Source organism: Esox lucius, chromosome 5 (assembly GCF_011004845.1).
Source record: "Esox lucius isolate fEsoLuc1 chromosome 5, fEsoLuc1.pri, whole genome shotgun sequence".
Taxonomy (NCBI): domain Eukaryota; kingdom Metazoa; phylum Chordata; class Actinopteri; order Esociformes; family Esocidae; genus Esox; species Esox lucius.
In genome coordinates, this window is record NC_047573.1 from 16,540,167 (window position 1) to 16,555,694 (window position 15,528).

Consider the following 15,528-nt stretch of genomic DNA (forward strand, 5'->3'; position numbering starts at 1 on the left):
GAAAGTCCCCTGACTCTGGTGGTGAGATGGTGTAGCCTGGTACCTGGCAAGAGTGGCTAACAAGCCTGTGTGGTGATAGGATGTCATAGCTCGAACGGTAAGGAAGAACCTGTTCATATATCCAGCAGAGACCTGGCGTATCTTGAAATCCAGGGAACAAACTCAAACCAGCGTGAATCCCAAGAAGAGTTTTCATTTTATTGTAGACTAAATCAGAGCTTACAGGGAAGACAGTTGTATCGCAAAGACAAAATGGGACATGAGTTCCTAGCGCTATGTGTATCTACTCACTAACACTCCACAAAACCATGATGGTGCATTAAAACAAGTCACTAAACAAATGGACAATGAATTCCAATCTAAAACTTGCAACACATTGAATTTGCAGAAACCTCTGTGTCCAACCCCTCTACTGGCTACACTGCAGTGGTTTCCAACCCATGTTCCAGAAACTGATGATTGAATCAAATGTATAATTGTTGGGCTAGAACAAAGCCTGCACAACCAGTGGCCCCTGGGACCAGGGTGGGTGACCACAAACCTAGAAAAAAAGCACTAATTCTACAGCCGTCTGTAACGGTACTGGAAGTTGATTGGTCAACTCAAGGTCAAGGGTCGTCACAAGGTGTAGTAATCTCACTACTCCCAGACACTGAACTACCTTTTTCCCCACCTCTCTGGATAAGGCAGGAATTTGGATGGGGACTTCTACCCGTGGCGTGTATTGAATTCAACGATACTCACCTATCTACAAACCTTACCGTGGAAGTGTTAGAAGATGTTCAACTTCGAAGACAGAAAGTAACTTAACTGTTGTACAACATTCATACACAAGCGTGAAGAACAGAATACTACAGCTTGTGACAGCAAAACAGAAAATATATATTTTTTTCTCACAATTGTTTTCCAGCACATACAGATTCATGCAAATATGTCTGGAAAGCGAAACATGTTTTCCTATATATATTTTTTTCTATCTTATTTCTGCCTTCATAAAGACACAATCATTACACGTTCTTGTGATGTTTTGCTCGGCAATGAAGTTTGAAATCCTCATTTGCAACTTCAAGACTTGGTAATTTAGATGCTACACACTTTATCCAAAATGCATTAATTTGAGAACTATCCAACTACTCCAGAAGTCTCCATAGGATTCCCATGCACAGGAGCCTAGCTCTAGATCCTAGTTTTCTATTGGTGAAATGGAAACGACATCGACAGCACACAAACACAACACACTGAATAAAAACTAACCATTATTGTATTGTCTGGTTTGTAGCCCTAAGATGTCTCGAGGTCATAACAACAATATTCACTCGAGGACATAATCCCAGAAATTGTGCTACAGCGGAATTCCACATCACAACATTCTTGACATAACTTTTAGTGAAGCCATTTCAGATCTTCCATATAGATATGTTTTAGTTACTAATCATGCAATTTTTTTCAAATGTGTTTGTGTACATCTTCACTGTATTTTTCTGCTTGAATTTAAAATGCTAAATAATCATAACTCCAAACAATACTTGATTGATTAGCAAAAGAAAAAACTAAATAAATTAACTAAATTCTGTATTAATATATTGTTCAGTTATGTGTGTTAAACAGTCAGGGATAGTGTCAGACATCGTTAGAGCTATAGGTCTCCAGACAGAATGCTCTGAGACATCTTGGCTTGCTGTCCACAGCAGAATAAAGGTAACAGTAATATACATCAAGTGAATGCCTTACTCCATCTGGTGGCTTATTCAATGTGTATTGGTAAAACATCACTGGACTAAATCAAAATAACACACTAGAGAAAAAAATGTTAATTCAAAAACAACTTAAATGCAGTGACTCTTTTTAAATCTTGTCACTGCAACAGTATTCAGTTTCTTGTTTTTTAATGTGTTGCCGAAGACGCAAGTAGATTTGGCACAAGAGCGTCAGGAAACCTTTACTGAAATTAATCAAACAGAAAAGAGCTAAAGCTAATTTACAAAATCAATTGAAAAAATAGAATCTGATTATTTAGGATTTAAATAAATAAATAAAATCCAAAGGTAAATAAAAATCCACCTAATCATATATATTTTCTATAAACAAGGAAGATAGTGATACACATGCTTAACACACACATATACTGTACACACACACGCACACACACACACTTTGTACTCAGGTTCACATTGCAATGCAATGTTAATTTTGATGATATTATTTCAGTGAGGAACATTTTACATGGCATTTCCACAGCTTCAAAAATACAAATCAATAGAACATCTCTCTATCTCTTGGTATTAACATAAATGGTTCCTCCAAGACAAATCTGTATTTTTTTGTTTGTTTTTCACAATTCAGTTTCAGTCTTTTTGGGGGAAATATATTGCTTTAAGAAATACATTTTGGTCGTCATCTGAATACCAGCATTTGAACCTCTTTTCATGTCAAGTCTTTGTATCGGTCTGTGTTTGTTGGTTGGCTGATGGTTCAGTTTGTACATTGAGTCTATGCGTCTGTCTTTGAGTCTCTATAAAGATTTGTCGTGTCTGTAGAAGGACTAACCTCTGAATAATGTTACCCAAAGACGCTGACCAGAATCATCAGGATGTCTTGAGTTGATCCCTTTTCATTTGGTAAAATCTTCACCCACTGAATGCCACTGCTTTGGACTCATTCAGAAGGTTATTTTAGTAAGGATAAAGTATATTCATAGTATAGAGCAGTATATGTTTGTCTCTGTGTATGCATGTTTGAGAATGTGTGAGATTTTGTATGTGTGGATGGATTTGTATTTATGTACAGTATGTGTGTGTATGTGTACAGTTCTACGACAGCATGTGTACTGGAGGCAGTATCTCAGTCCTTCCCAGGTCCCACACACCCCTCTCAGACACAGATCTCTATGGGTGTAGCCACCAAAATACGTCCAGGCGGCTGGTTGCTGTTGCTGTCTCTGGACATGCGTTCATAGCTGTTAGTAGAGGACACAGAGCTGCTGGTGGAAACAGACACAAAATGGTGTCCTCCACCTGACTCCATCATCCCTGCCTTCGTCCCCCCCGGCCCTCTCTCCCCAGCCACTGCTGACAGGGGCGAGAGGGTCTGCTGTTTCATCCTCTCCACCAGCATCTCCTCATCCTCCTCTCCAGACGATGACGACGTGCTGCTCCCTTCCCCCTCCGCCCTAACCCCTCCTCCTCCGCCCCTCTCTCTCTCTCCGCCCCCTCCGTTCCCATTGCTGCCTCCGTCCAGCATCCAGCTGTGGCTGAAGTAGCCAAACACCTCCTTGACGGAGCATCGTCTGTCCTGCTCCACAGACAGAAGCCGGCGGAACATCCGGAGGGCCTGCTCGGTGAAGCGGCGCCACTGTGAGGGCACCGTGCCCGTGCGGCGTCTCTGCCAGCGGGTGAACTCCTGGTAGAAGGAGTCAGAGGGCAGGGCCTTTTCCCAGGGGAAATTACCAGTCAGCATGCAGAAGAGGAGGACGCCAAAGGCCCACACGTCTGTGCTGTAGTCCACGCAGAAGCCCTCGTGGCGGGACGCGTCGCACAGCTCCGGGGCCGTGTAGGGGATGGTCCCACTCACCTGGGAGGAGAGAGGGGCATAACATCAGTCCTGCGTTGGCTCTGCTCCATTCTTTTCCCATAATAGCGGATTCTGATTTGACCACTCACCCGCTTGACCGGCGAGCCGGCGCGTCGCGTCATACCAAAGTCGGACAGTTTAACCTTGCGGCACTCTCGATCGAAGATGAGGATGTTCTCTGGCTTGATGTCTCGATGCACCAGCTTTTTACAGTGGAGGTAGTCCAGGGCGATTGCAACCTGGTGCACACAGCGCTTAGCAACCGTTTCTGGGAGACCCACCTGGATGGATAAGGCAGGACGTTAGGGAATAAGATAAGCCTCAAAAGATAAGTCTGTCATAAATGTGATAAAGCATTATTCACTTGGACCAAGAAATGTGACATACGTAAGCTGTTATACTCTAAAGTTCTACTGCTGGCCCTTCTGCGCCTCTTGGAACATCTTAAAGGTATTGCTGAATGTTTGTACTTGATTGGTCCAGTGGTTTAAACCACTGCCTCTGGTGCACATATACTTCTGTAGCCAACATGTAACATGTACTTTTGGACAAATAGAGCATAAAAAAAAAACGTATCTATATGTAAAAATATTGTATACCGTAACAGAAAGACTTAGGTTACTGTAAAACATCCCTGTATATCTGTATGCGTGTTTGTATACCTGTGGAGGGATGATGTCGAAGAGGTCCCCAGCCAGGGCATACTCCTGGGCAAACACGTAGTAGTCGTCCGTTTCAAAGGCGATGCCAAACATGTTAATGATGAAGGGACAGGGAGAGAGGTAGAGAGAGATGCTGTACTCCCTCAGGAAAGATTTCAGCTTGGTTGTCTTCTTCCTTAGGAACTTCAGGGCCATCTTGGTGCCTAAGGGCACGTGAGAAATATATATTTTTAACTGTTGATTACATTTTACAATTCTCCCGTTATGTGAGCTGTACTTGGTTTATACAGTGATTGGTAATCTGAAATGTGTGTATCCTTAAGATCGAGTAGTGTGTGCCCATCACCTCTGATCTTGTGTATGACCAGGTCCACTTTGCCGTAGGTGCCCTTTCCCAGCTCCCTGATAACATCATAGTACTTGTTGACCTCTAACCTCTCCAGGTTCTGGGCGGCAATCAGCTGCAACTCCTCCAGAATGTCCATGTTGCCACGGGAACCTAACGGAGATGAACTCATACTCGGGAGTAGTTAAGGTAAAAAACTGGAGGATAGGGTTTGGGTCAGGACAGGACCAGACCGGACCAGGGGAGAGGTTTAGGGGATGGATGCACAATCAGGACAGAAGTGATGTCTAACGGGTTGTGTCTGGAGAGAAGGAGAGAGAGAGAGAGAGAAATAGAATCATTTTGTTAGTGGAAAAACATTTCTTTTTAAATAGTTGCCTTTCTTGCAGGGTAAGTTGACTGAGAACACAAGATAATTTACAGCATTGACAACTTCCCCCCTTGACTCTCTTGCTCAGAGACACAACAACAGATTTATCATCTTGCCGGCAAAGGGATTTGATCCAGCAACATTTAATTTACAGGCCAGATTTTGGTGCCACAAAGCTCCATGTCACCCCAAAACATCCAGACATATAACAGCTTGTTCAAAAGAACAAAATAATATTTATGTCCCTTTTCTCCCAGAAATAATAATCAAGAAATAGAAAGATAATTGATACAAACAAACTGCAGTCAGTGTGACAATTCATTCGGAGGGTTTTGGCTGCTCAGGGAAGAGTGTTGGTGGTTCTAAACCTCTTCAAGGTTGCAAACTTCTTCCAGTGGAGGCCACTGTTTTCTTGGAGACCTTCAATGCTGCAGAAATGATTTGGTACCCTTCCAAAGACTTGTGCTTTAACAATCCTGTCTCTGGTCTCTATGGTTTTCCACCTCATGTCTTGGTTTTTATTCTGGCATGCACTGCCAACTGTGGGACCTTTTATAGACAAGGTGTGTGTTCCTATCTAAATCATGGCCAATCAAATGCATTTACCACAGGTAGACTCAGGTTGTACAAAAATTGTAATCCAGTTTAGAATACGGATGTAATGTAAGAAAATGCAGAAAAAGTGAAGGGAACTGAATACTTTCTGAATGTCCTTTACCATTCAGACCCACACCAAAAACACAGACTCCTCTGATTATTGATTGTCACATATATTCATGATTTATTGATGCCTTAGATCAGCACTAAACAAGAACATTAAGTCAATCAATATGTCGATTTCCACAGAAAAACACAGGTTACATACTCTATATGCCCTGGGTTTACTTTGTGATCCAAAGATTGTGCACACAAAGTAAGCAATTTTCTCTGTGTGTGTGTATGTATGTGTGAAATGAAACATGAGGCTATTTATGTGATAAATCGCTGAGCTGTGAGGAAGCTGTTATGGGATTAACTGGCGGTTCTCTCTCACGCCTCGTTTACACCTGGCGCTGACATACCTCCTCCGTCTCCTTTATTTTGTCTATGTCTGATTGTGCCAAACATTTTTAGACAGGTCAAGAAGATGAAAAGACACATTATGTCCTGATTGTAATCAGTGTGAACAGACAAGATCGGGTCTGGATCGTCATAAGACGGGGACCGAGGATGCACATTAGAGGCAGGTTTGAACAGGAATTCTGTCTCACGCAGTCACTCAGCTCAGAGCGCTGCATGATCTGTAAACAGAGAAGCCATTAGTAACTGTCGGAGATCAGAAATGCGTACTTAGCAGCACAGCAGCCAGACCTGTACAATCGTGGCGTTTTTTTCCTACGTTATGGGGGTTAGGGGAGGGGCGGTGTGAAGGGGTATGTGTGTGTGGGGGAAGGCTTCGGGGGGCAAAAATATTTACTTTCTGACACCTGATCATATTACAACATCTCACACGCACACACACACCAACACACCCTGGCTGGAGGCTGATTTATATAACAGTACTCTCAGCTCAACACTGTGTTGGCGGCAAGGACAAACAGTTACAGGTTCATGTGTGACTATCTGCGTGTGTGTGTTTGTGTTTGTGTGTGCGTGTGTGTGTGTGTGTGTGTGTCTGTCTTGTTGTACGTTGTTGGGAATCAACAACAGAAGCGTCAGGCTTATAGTTGGATGATAGCTGGATGAGTCATCGGGTCAGAGACAATGTCAGCCCTCAGCAACATGATGCTGAAGCTAAAAGCAGGATCCTCCATTTAAGGTGGGTTTAGTGTTCCACTTATCAACCCACTCAGTTAGTGAGGGGCCACCTGCACTGTATTGGACAAACAGGAATTTTACATTAGAACAGAAACCAGCAAGCCCAACATTCAGATGAACAGCAGCTCTGGCACAGTATTGGGTTAGACTTGGCAACTCCGGCTGGTGATTGGCTGAATAGCCAGGAAGTTTTGGATGAGACAGGAAGTCTGCAGTAGTCCATCTGTCTGTCTGTGGCATTAGTGAAATGATTACTGGGAGTCTTGGTTTCTACAGCAGTGACACGTTATCAATAGCAGTCGATCATGAATGTCCACTGCATTTAAGGTAGTGGAATTCTGCTTTACCCCCACTTTTCTCTCTTTCTTTCCATCTCTTCTTCAACTTTCCTTCGGAGGTTAAAGGCTTTGCAGGAAACTGTCCATACAGAAACATGATGGCACTCTGCCAGTTTCCAGATTGGTGTTATGCAACAGCCAAGCCAAAGCTGACAGGTCTCAGTTAGCTGAGGCAAACACACCAGAATCACAATGTTCTTCCTTCGACATTTAAACAAATACAGCACTGCTCTGCCGCCGCTGCTGTTAAACCAATAAACCTTCCAAAGTCTTTCAATAGCTTTCCAGTATTGTGATGATTCAGAGATAGTTCTGACGGTTTACCAAATACAAGAACTTTGTTTTTAGGATGATTGTCTCATTTTATAGAATGAGAAAAATATTTTGAAGGTCCACTCTAATAAATAAGATCAATCAGGATTAAAGAGACATGATTAGACCACTGTGATTATTTACTTCAGCCTCCAATCTAATACAAACTGCTGTATTAGTATGTGCACTCCTTGAATCTCTCCTTCCATCAACTGATCATTGCCTATGTGGCAGGCAGCTTTTCAGCAACACACAAGGGGAACAGAGAAAGACAGATTGTGAGGTGGAGGAAGTGAGCAAGACAGAATATGAAACTAACCTGGTCTGCACCTGCTTTGACCACAGGGGTGTCAGTTACAACAGGTACTGTACCACGTTGGCTAATTTCTCACTTTAGCACACACACACACACACACATTTATTTTTCTATCCTTGTTGGGACCTGAACCAGAAATCTATGTTCTTCATCCCCTATCCTTAACTGTAATCCCCAACCCTAACCGTAAACCTTGATTTTTTCCTAGTGGGGACCTGCTAGGTTTTACTATCTCTGTGATTACTTCCGGTCCACAAATGTACGATAAGTAATTTAATTTGCATGCACACCACAAGAGCCCACAATAGCTTTGTCAAACCCTAGCCTAAAGCAAATTCACCTCACAACAGTAGTTCATTCAGCATTACATAACATTATCCAACCATCAGAAATAAATCTCTTCGGAACAGAAACATTTCTCATTCCAAAGGTCTACAATCTACTAAGACTTCTTTAGCAATAGCAGCCAATCAGTGGTTGTTTCTAATACATCTTTTTAGACGGAGAGGAACACAATGCTTTTGGATTTCATTGGACTCACTGGTGCTGAGCACTCAACTAGAAGGATATTTGACTTTACTTTGAGAGGGTGATGATGTTGAATACTAAAAAGGTAAAGAACAAAATAATATACTGAACAAAAATATAAAAGTAACATGTAAAATGTTGATCCCACGTTGTCTTCATATTTTTGTTCTGTCTAGATTATTACAAACAAGACTGGGGTTCCTACATAGCCATAAGTCAATTTCAAAGCACTTGAAAATAGAAGACAAAGACAACCAGCTATGCAAATTAGCTATTTAGTCTGCTCTGGTCAACACTAAATTAAAATGGATGTAGTAGGAGTTTCTGCCACTGATCCACACTCAAAAAATAGTCCATAATGTCAAAGTGAAAAGTGTTTTAAATTAATTGCAATTAATTGCATCTGTTTTTAAGCCACCCCAGTATGGCTTTGGAAGTATGTTCAAGTTCATCGCCCTGCCGGAAGATTAATCTTCTCCCAAGGTCCCAGGTCTCTTACCAACTTCAGCAGGTTTTCTTTAAGGATTACTCTGCTGCATCCATTTTGCACTCTATCTTCACAAGCTTTCCAGGCCCTGGCGCACAAAAGCATCCCCATAGCATGATGCTGCCCCCACTATGCTTCCCGATAGGGATGATGTTCTCACGATGGTGTACGGTGTTAGGCTTGAGCCAAATGTAGCTCTTAGCATTGAAGCCAAAAAGCTCTATTTTGGTCTTATCAGGCCTTAGAATCATCTTCCACTTGGTCTCAGTCTCCCACATGTCTTCTGGCAAACCAGCTGAGATTTAATGTGAGTTGTTTTCTATTTTGCCACTCTTCCATGAAGGCCACTTTAGTGAAGCCTAGTGACACATTGTTGGACATCACATCACCCCTTATTTTGATGTCACCTAAACGACTCCAAAGGAAGGACTCTCAGACTGAGATATGTGGCAAACGTTGGTGCAGCGGAAGATTTCAGTTTCAAGTTTCATGTCAAACTATTACGACCATCCTGTGTGCTAGACCAGTACTTCAATAGATCATATGCTAGGAATTCGCCAACCTATGATTCAAGCAAGTTCATATATACTGTATATACATCAAAAGCAGTTATCCATTGGATGTACAGAGAATGTCCAACTCCACAATTAGGGAGTACTTCTTTCACTCTCATGTTCACAATGTTTATACACGAATCAACCACTTCCTGGTCGATGCAAAATGACTCCCTTATACCAGTAATGTGAAGTACCAGAACACTGATCTCAGACCACATGCTCTAAAAGTCCTCATCTCAACAGAACCAGCATTGTGTATACTTTTGAATGTCCAAATTAGGTTTTTCTTTTAAATAAATCACAATGCAGAGACTTCATGAAACAGCCTTTAGATAAGCCTTAAGGCTTATCATATCAGGATGTGAGGATAAGCCATGACACCTCCTCCTTACTGACCTGAAACACCCCGGGGGTGTGGCCACAGCCCTCTGATCTAGTCATTGTTCTATCCAATCCTGCAAGGCTCTGCACAACATCCACTTGATCATCAAATTTGCGGACAAGATTACAGCTGTAGGCCCTGTAACCAACAACGAGGTCAGCCTACATTGAGGAGGTAAGCAAACTGTCATTGTGTACCAGGACAACAACCCCTCCCTGAGCGTCAACAAGACAAAGGAGATGATTGTTGAGTTCTGCAAGCAGAGGAGGAAACACGCCCCAATCCACACCAACGGGGCAGCAGAAGAGTCAGCAGTTTTAAGTTCATCTGTGTCCATGTAACCAAGGACCCGTCAATGCCGCCAGTTCTCAGTAGAACTCAACAACAACTCTGCTCTCTGAGGCAACTGGAGGTTCCTCTCAAGATACTATTGATGCACCATCGAGAAGATCTTGACCAAGTGCTCATAACAGTCTGGTATGGGAACTGACCACAATCACAAGTCCTTCAGCAGGTGGAGATGTCACATTGCATTACTGCTCCCACCAACCCAGGACATCTGTCCAAAACAAAGCTGGATATAATCATGTAGCATTTCACATCCATCAACATACTGTCCCGAAAATGTTATGTTTTTTTTTCTATCAATAACCAGGACAACTTGCCGGACAATTTGTTGTTAATGACACACACTGCCTCTGAGGCGATAATACCCTATGAAAGTTGTACATCCTAAGTAATTCTTATAAATCTATATGCTTGGTCTTTTGAAAGGGTGAAACTCTGCAGCTTTGTCAGAGTAGACACTGGGTTGTTGATTACCTCCCAGACCATAGGCCTTCTTTACCGGTTACTTAGGGCTTGCTTACATCACGCAATATTTTCAGAGACTCGAGAACCTACATTATTTGGTTGTGTAAACTGGCAGATATCTATAGCATGAGACGCCACCTTCCAGGTTAGCGTACACCACATTTTCTATTGAGACCCCCTTTTTTTTGCAAGTATAAAGACAGTTGGATCAGAACCGCATATTGCTCGATCTTCCCGCGATTGACAGCCACAATCCTGTGTGGTACGTCTCAAACATGCTGGTGTAAATTCCAACAAAATGGAAGTGATTATGCAAACCAAGTAAAACATATCTAGTGTTTTACCCTCTCTCTCTCTCATAATGTAAACAACCCTCAGTTTGGCCGACTGGCCAGCTCTAGGAAGAGTCTTAGTGGTTTCAGACTTGGTGCTTCCATTTCACAATGATGGAGCTTACTGTGTTGCTGGACCTTTTCATTGCTATGTACACTTTTATATAATCTTCCTTGCATCTACACCTTCAAACATCATATATCTGAGGTGTAAAGAGATTTCCTGGGACTTGAAGTGTGGGACCTTATTGAAGACAAATCTCAAGAGCATGAAGCCATCTTTGATTTGAGTACTGGAATCTTTTTGAATAAATTGACATTTAGTCCTTGCCTCTTTCTGGAAACGATAAACTCATCCAAACATCATGAAATGGAGAAAACAAAAGTGCTTCAGCTTAGCCCCTCTGACTATTTCTGGAATATACATTTTAAGGTTATGATGGCTTCAATAAACTTCTTCCCAGGAGTCAGTCAGCAGATGGGAGATGTTTCATTTCTGCTGGTTCACTTTCACCTGACATAGTAGTGCATGGCTGACCAGTGTCAGACCCAGCCAATGCGACCTGCGCAGTCAGACCTATTCACCAGTGGCCAGCCATTTTCACACTACCCAACTGGAGTTAGTGTCCTTAACACAGGCCTATCTTACATCAGGCCTTTTCCAAATAGGGTCCACATTCCAGCATCATGTTGAGCCCTCTATGGCACGACTCACGGTTGTAGGGGTACCTCACAACGTGTACGATTCAGTCGTTTAGAAGACCCTATTATACAGAGCAACTTACAGGGGTAAATATGGTTATGTGCCTTGCTCAAGGGCCAAACAACAGATGTATTTTCCAGTTTTAAATCTGCAACCTTTTGGGGTTACCATCCCAACACTCTAACCACGAGGCTGATGCCCAAGAACAACTCTGTCCTAATGCTTCCCTTCCCATCCAGTCCTGAAGCCAGCTCTGATCGGTTTGTTTATGAAAGATTGACGGACCAGCCCTGAGTGCACAGGCTGCCCGTGGCTCCAGCCATCTTTCCAGATGCTGTTGTCCCCTGCAGGCCGAGAGCCATCGGCCAATTTAGGACTGTATGTTCTGTCCTGAACACACGCAAAGGGGACCAAAAGAGATAGAGACAGACAGACAGAGAGAGAGAGAGAGAGAGAGAGAGAGAGAGAGAGAGAGAGAGAGAGAGAGCATACGATGTATAGGACAATGTAAGTGAAGAGAACAGTCAATATAAGGCCAAGTGATTGTCGAGGTGTTGGTGTGTGTGTGATCCAGGTAAATGTGTACCTTTGGTGACCCAATGTCCTCGCAAAGATAGAGTAGTAAAACCTGACAAATTGGTCCCCACGAAGTAGAACGTGATTTCCGACTTAGGGGTCAGGATTAGGGTAAAACTTACAATTGGTGTTACCTTTAGGTTTAGACATTATAGTGAAGGTCTAGCCTTACACGTTAGTGCTGGGTTAACTTTAGGAATAAATGATTAGTTATCGATGTTAAGGTTATAGTTTCGTTTATTGTAAGGGTTTGGAATAGGGTACTTGGAATATTCATTTGAATTTGTTTCACCTACCCAAAACTATAGAAAAAAAACAAAAGAGAGTGACACAGAGAGAGAGAGAGAGAGAGAGAGAGAGAGAGAGAGAGAGAGAGAGAGAGAGAGAGAGAGAGAGAGAGAGAGAGAGAGAGAGAAAGAAAGCACTAGATAAAAGAAAGGCATTTCCCTAAATCAGTGTAGGCCTAGCCTACAACAAACATCAAGATGTATGCGAAAAAATCTTTTGGATCGAATTTAATGGATGTTAACCACTGCACATTCATGTCATGACACCGGCACGTTTACGCATTCCCACAACAAACATCAGAAGACATTAGAGGTAAGTGCAGAGGACTTAATTGTACAAAATAATCAGTAGATAGACGCAACTGCGTTGTTTCGAAAGACGGACACCTTGCAGCAGCAGTCTCGCAAGCAGCAGTCGTATCTACTGCTAGACAAATGCGCACCCAGTCGGCAGCAACACCAGGGGTTCTGCATTAAAATCATTCGATATCAGTCACTGCTCGTTATACAGGTTTACTCACCATTCAACCCGTCCAGGTCCAACATATGAGGGCTCTGAAATCAGCCCAGTGAAGCCAGATAAAAAATAAATCCGGAAGATGATAGGAGCGCATAGCCGTGCGTGCTGATCTAAAATGTATTTTCACCGGATATATTCACATTCTTATATTTCTATGCTGACACCCGGTCTAGAGGTAAATTGTCATTGCTCAGCGGACCACTAGGCATGTCGCAGGCTTCTCTAGCCCCACTCCTATTGTCTCCGCATCGCTCCTGGATGAGGGGATCTGAGAGGAAACGGGGATAGGAAGGCTCCAGCCCCTTTTTTTTACTTCAACCAATAGCAGCGAGGAATCAGTAGCGCACCCTGCCTGTACGCCTGGACCAGAGCCGCGGTCCTCGCTGTCTCCGTACAGATTAGCAACTCAAAACCGGGAATAGGAAGGAATGAAACGAATGTATCCGGTTAACTCTTCTTCAAGATATTGCTAAGGTCGCCTATGGTATTATGGTGATTCAAGTAACGGAAATATCAAACTTAGTTATAGGTATATTTATGGGCTAGTGAAGATTAGCATGGTATCAGCATTTATTATGTTTTACCACTATGATCATCGGCAATGTTCGGTACCATTTATGCAGGCAAGCTTGAACAGGGAAGGGGGACATTTGAATGTAAATTAACTGGGATCCACATTGACTCAAATTCAAGATTTGCACTATGATAAATGCGTACAGGACTGCTGCTACCCAAAAGTATCTGAAGACAGCTGCATACTGGGCTCCCTAGATATCTGCACAGTTATTTCATACTGGGCCTCCTAGATATCTTCACAGATATTTCATACTGGGCCCCCCAGATATCTGCAGTTAATTCATACTGGGCCCCCTAGATATCTGCACAGTTATTTCATACTGGGCCCCCTAGATATCTGCACAGTTATTTCATACTGGGCCCCCTAGATATCTGCACAGTTATTTCATACTGGGCCCCCTAGATATCTGCACAGTTATTTCATACTGGGCCCCCTAGATATCTGCACAGTTATTTCATACTGGGCCCCCTAGATATCTGCACAGTTATTTCATGCTGGGCCCCCTAGATATCAGCACAGTTATTTCATGCCGGGCCCCCCTGATATTTGCAGATAGGGTGCTGCCTGAAGGGCACCCTAGTTATTTGCAAATCTTCTCTACAATTGTTCACATCCTGCTCTGTGAGCAAATACTGCCAGATACCAAATACTGCCCTTGTCTCCGCCATTTGAATGTAGGTCAAACAAACATTGGTAAGGCGGCCCAGAGAAAATTCTCGCACAAGTTACATTTTATATTGTTTGCATAAACATCATAACAGATATTGCGACTCAGCTAATGTTTATGTATCGCCTAAACAACGCAGTTGGTTAAATAAAATAAGTAAATATCACCAATGTATAAATACAACAAAATCAGTAAAAAGGATAGCATTAAGGTTAAATGGAAATTGACCAGTGTTCACAATGTGGGATACACGGGACAGTGTGTGTTCCTGTTTTACAATCTGATAGTGAAACAAGGAAAATCAAGCGAAGTGAGCACAAAGGCTGGTCCTCACTAAAGGGAAGTTTAATGGTTAGGTATAGTTAACGTTAGGTTAAGCATAAAGTGTAGGTTACTGAGGTTAAGGTTAGGGTTAAGTAAAACATATTTTTATGGTATTAAACTGCCATTTCTCACCTTAATTGTAAAACCAACATTTGTTTGTGTGTTCATTCATGTTGAATGTGTATAAATGTTTCTGAGTTTGAATTTGTATTGTGTGCAAAAGGGGCTCTCAGTTGAAGATCAAAATACAGGACAGATTCAGTAGGTTTTGCATCCTGATGACCTGTGTCTAAGGAGCGTTTATTTCAGTCTCTGTGTCCTCGGCACGACGATGCTCTCGTCTCTGTCTGCTAGATGGAAGCAGAGCTAACTGGGGGACGAGATCCAACATGATGATCTTCGTGGCCTTTCTGTGGCACCACGAGGAGGGCAGGCTGTGTCCCCTCCTGACGACACCATCGTCTGACCTCACCACCATCTGTGGAGCCACATGATCACAGGCATCGTCCGTACCAGGCATCGATCAGCCTGAACGCCCACAATGGTCAATCTGTATCAGTTGGTGAGGGTCCTCTGGGGCAAATTCCTTCACCCGCCTGAAGTTATTTTACCAAGGTACATCATCCTTATCATCTCTGGTGCTACAAACAGACTGCATCACAGAAACAGATATCACTGCTGGTATTCTGTAATTAGATACCATAGTATTACACGTTCTGAAGGCTGGTCAGTAAAGGAGGTACGGGGCAGCCTTATAAACCGTGCAGAAGCAGCAGGCTGCCAGACCAGATTGGCACCACACACACACACACACACACACACACACACACACACACACACACACACACACACACACACACACACACACACACACACACACACACACACACACACACACACACACACACACACACACACACACACACACACACACACACACACACACACACTGCGAGGTGCAGCATCCAGAATCAAAGATAATGTTCCATCAGTTCAGTTTCCATCAATTCAACAAAGAAAACATTTGGAAAGAGAAGTAGCAGAAAATACCAGCCCATTCATGC

The 15,528-nt window shown here is 42.9% G+C and overlaps 1 protein-coding gene across 1 annotated transcript; it reads right to left on the reverse strand.

Moving 5' to 3' along the window:
* Positions 1 to 177: 177 nt before the first annotated feature.
* Positions 178 to 13,186, reverse strand: bsk146 (brain specific kinase 146). The gene is made up of 5 exons (XM_010895448.3): positions 12,898 to 13,186; positions 4,579 to 4,879; positions 4,233 to 4,435; positions 3,660 to 3,851; positions 178 to 3,570 (listed from the first exon to the last, which is right to left on the reverse strand). The coding sequence occupies exons 2-5, from the start codon at positions 4,748 to 4,750 to the stop codon at positions 2,872 to 2,874; spliced, it is 1,266 nt and encodes a 421-aa protein (XP_010893750.1). The 5' UTR covers positions 4,751 to 4,879; positions 12,898 to 13,186; the 3' UTR covers positions 178 to 2,871.
* Between the last annotated feature and the right edge of the window lie 2,342 nt (positions 13,187 to 15,528).

Coding starts and splice junctions, on each gene's coding strand:
- bsk146 (XM_010895448.3), bottom strand. CDS start 4,750: ATGAGTTCATCTCCGTTAGGTTCCCGTGGCAACATGGACATTCTGGAG. Junction 4,436..4,578: donor GGTCATACACAAGATCAGAG/GTGATGGGCACA, acceptor ACGTGCCCTTAG/GCACCAAGATGGCCCTGAAG. Junction 3,571..3,659: donor CCGGCTCGCCGGTCAAGCGG/GTGAGTGGTCAA, acceptor CTCTCCTCCCAG/GTGAGTGGGACCATCCCCTA.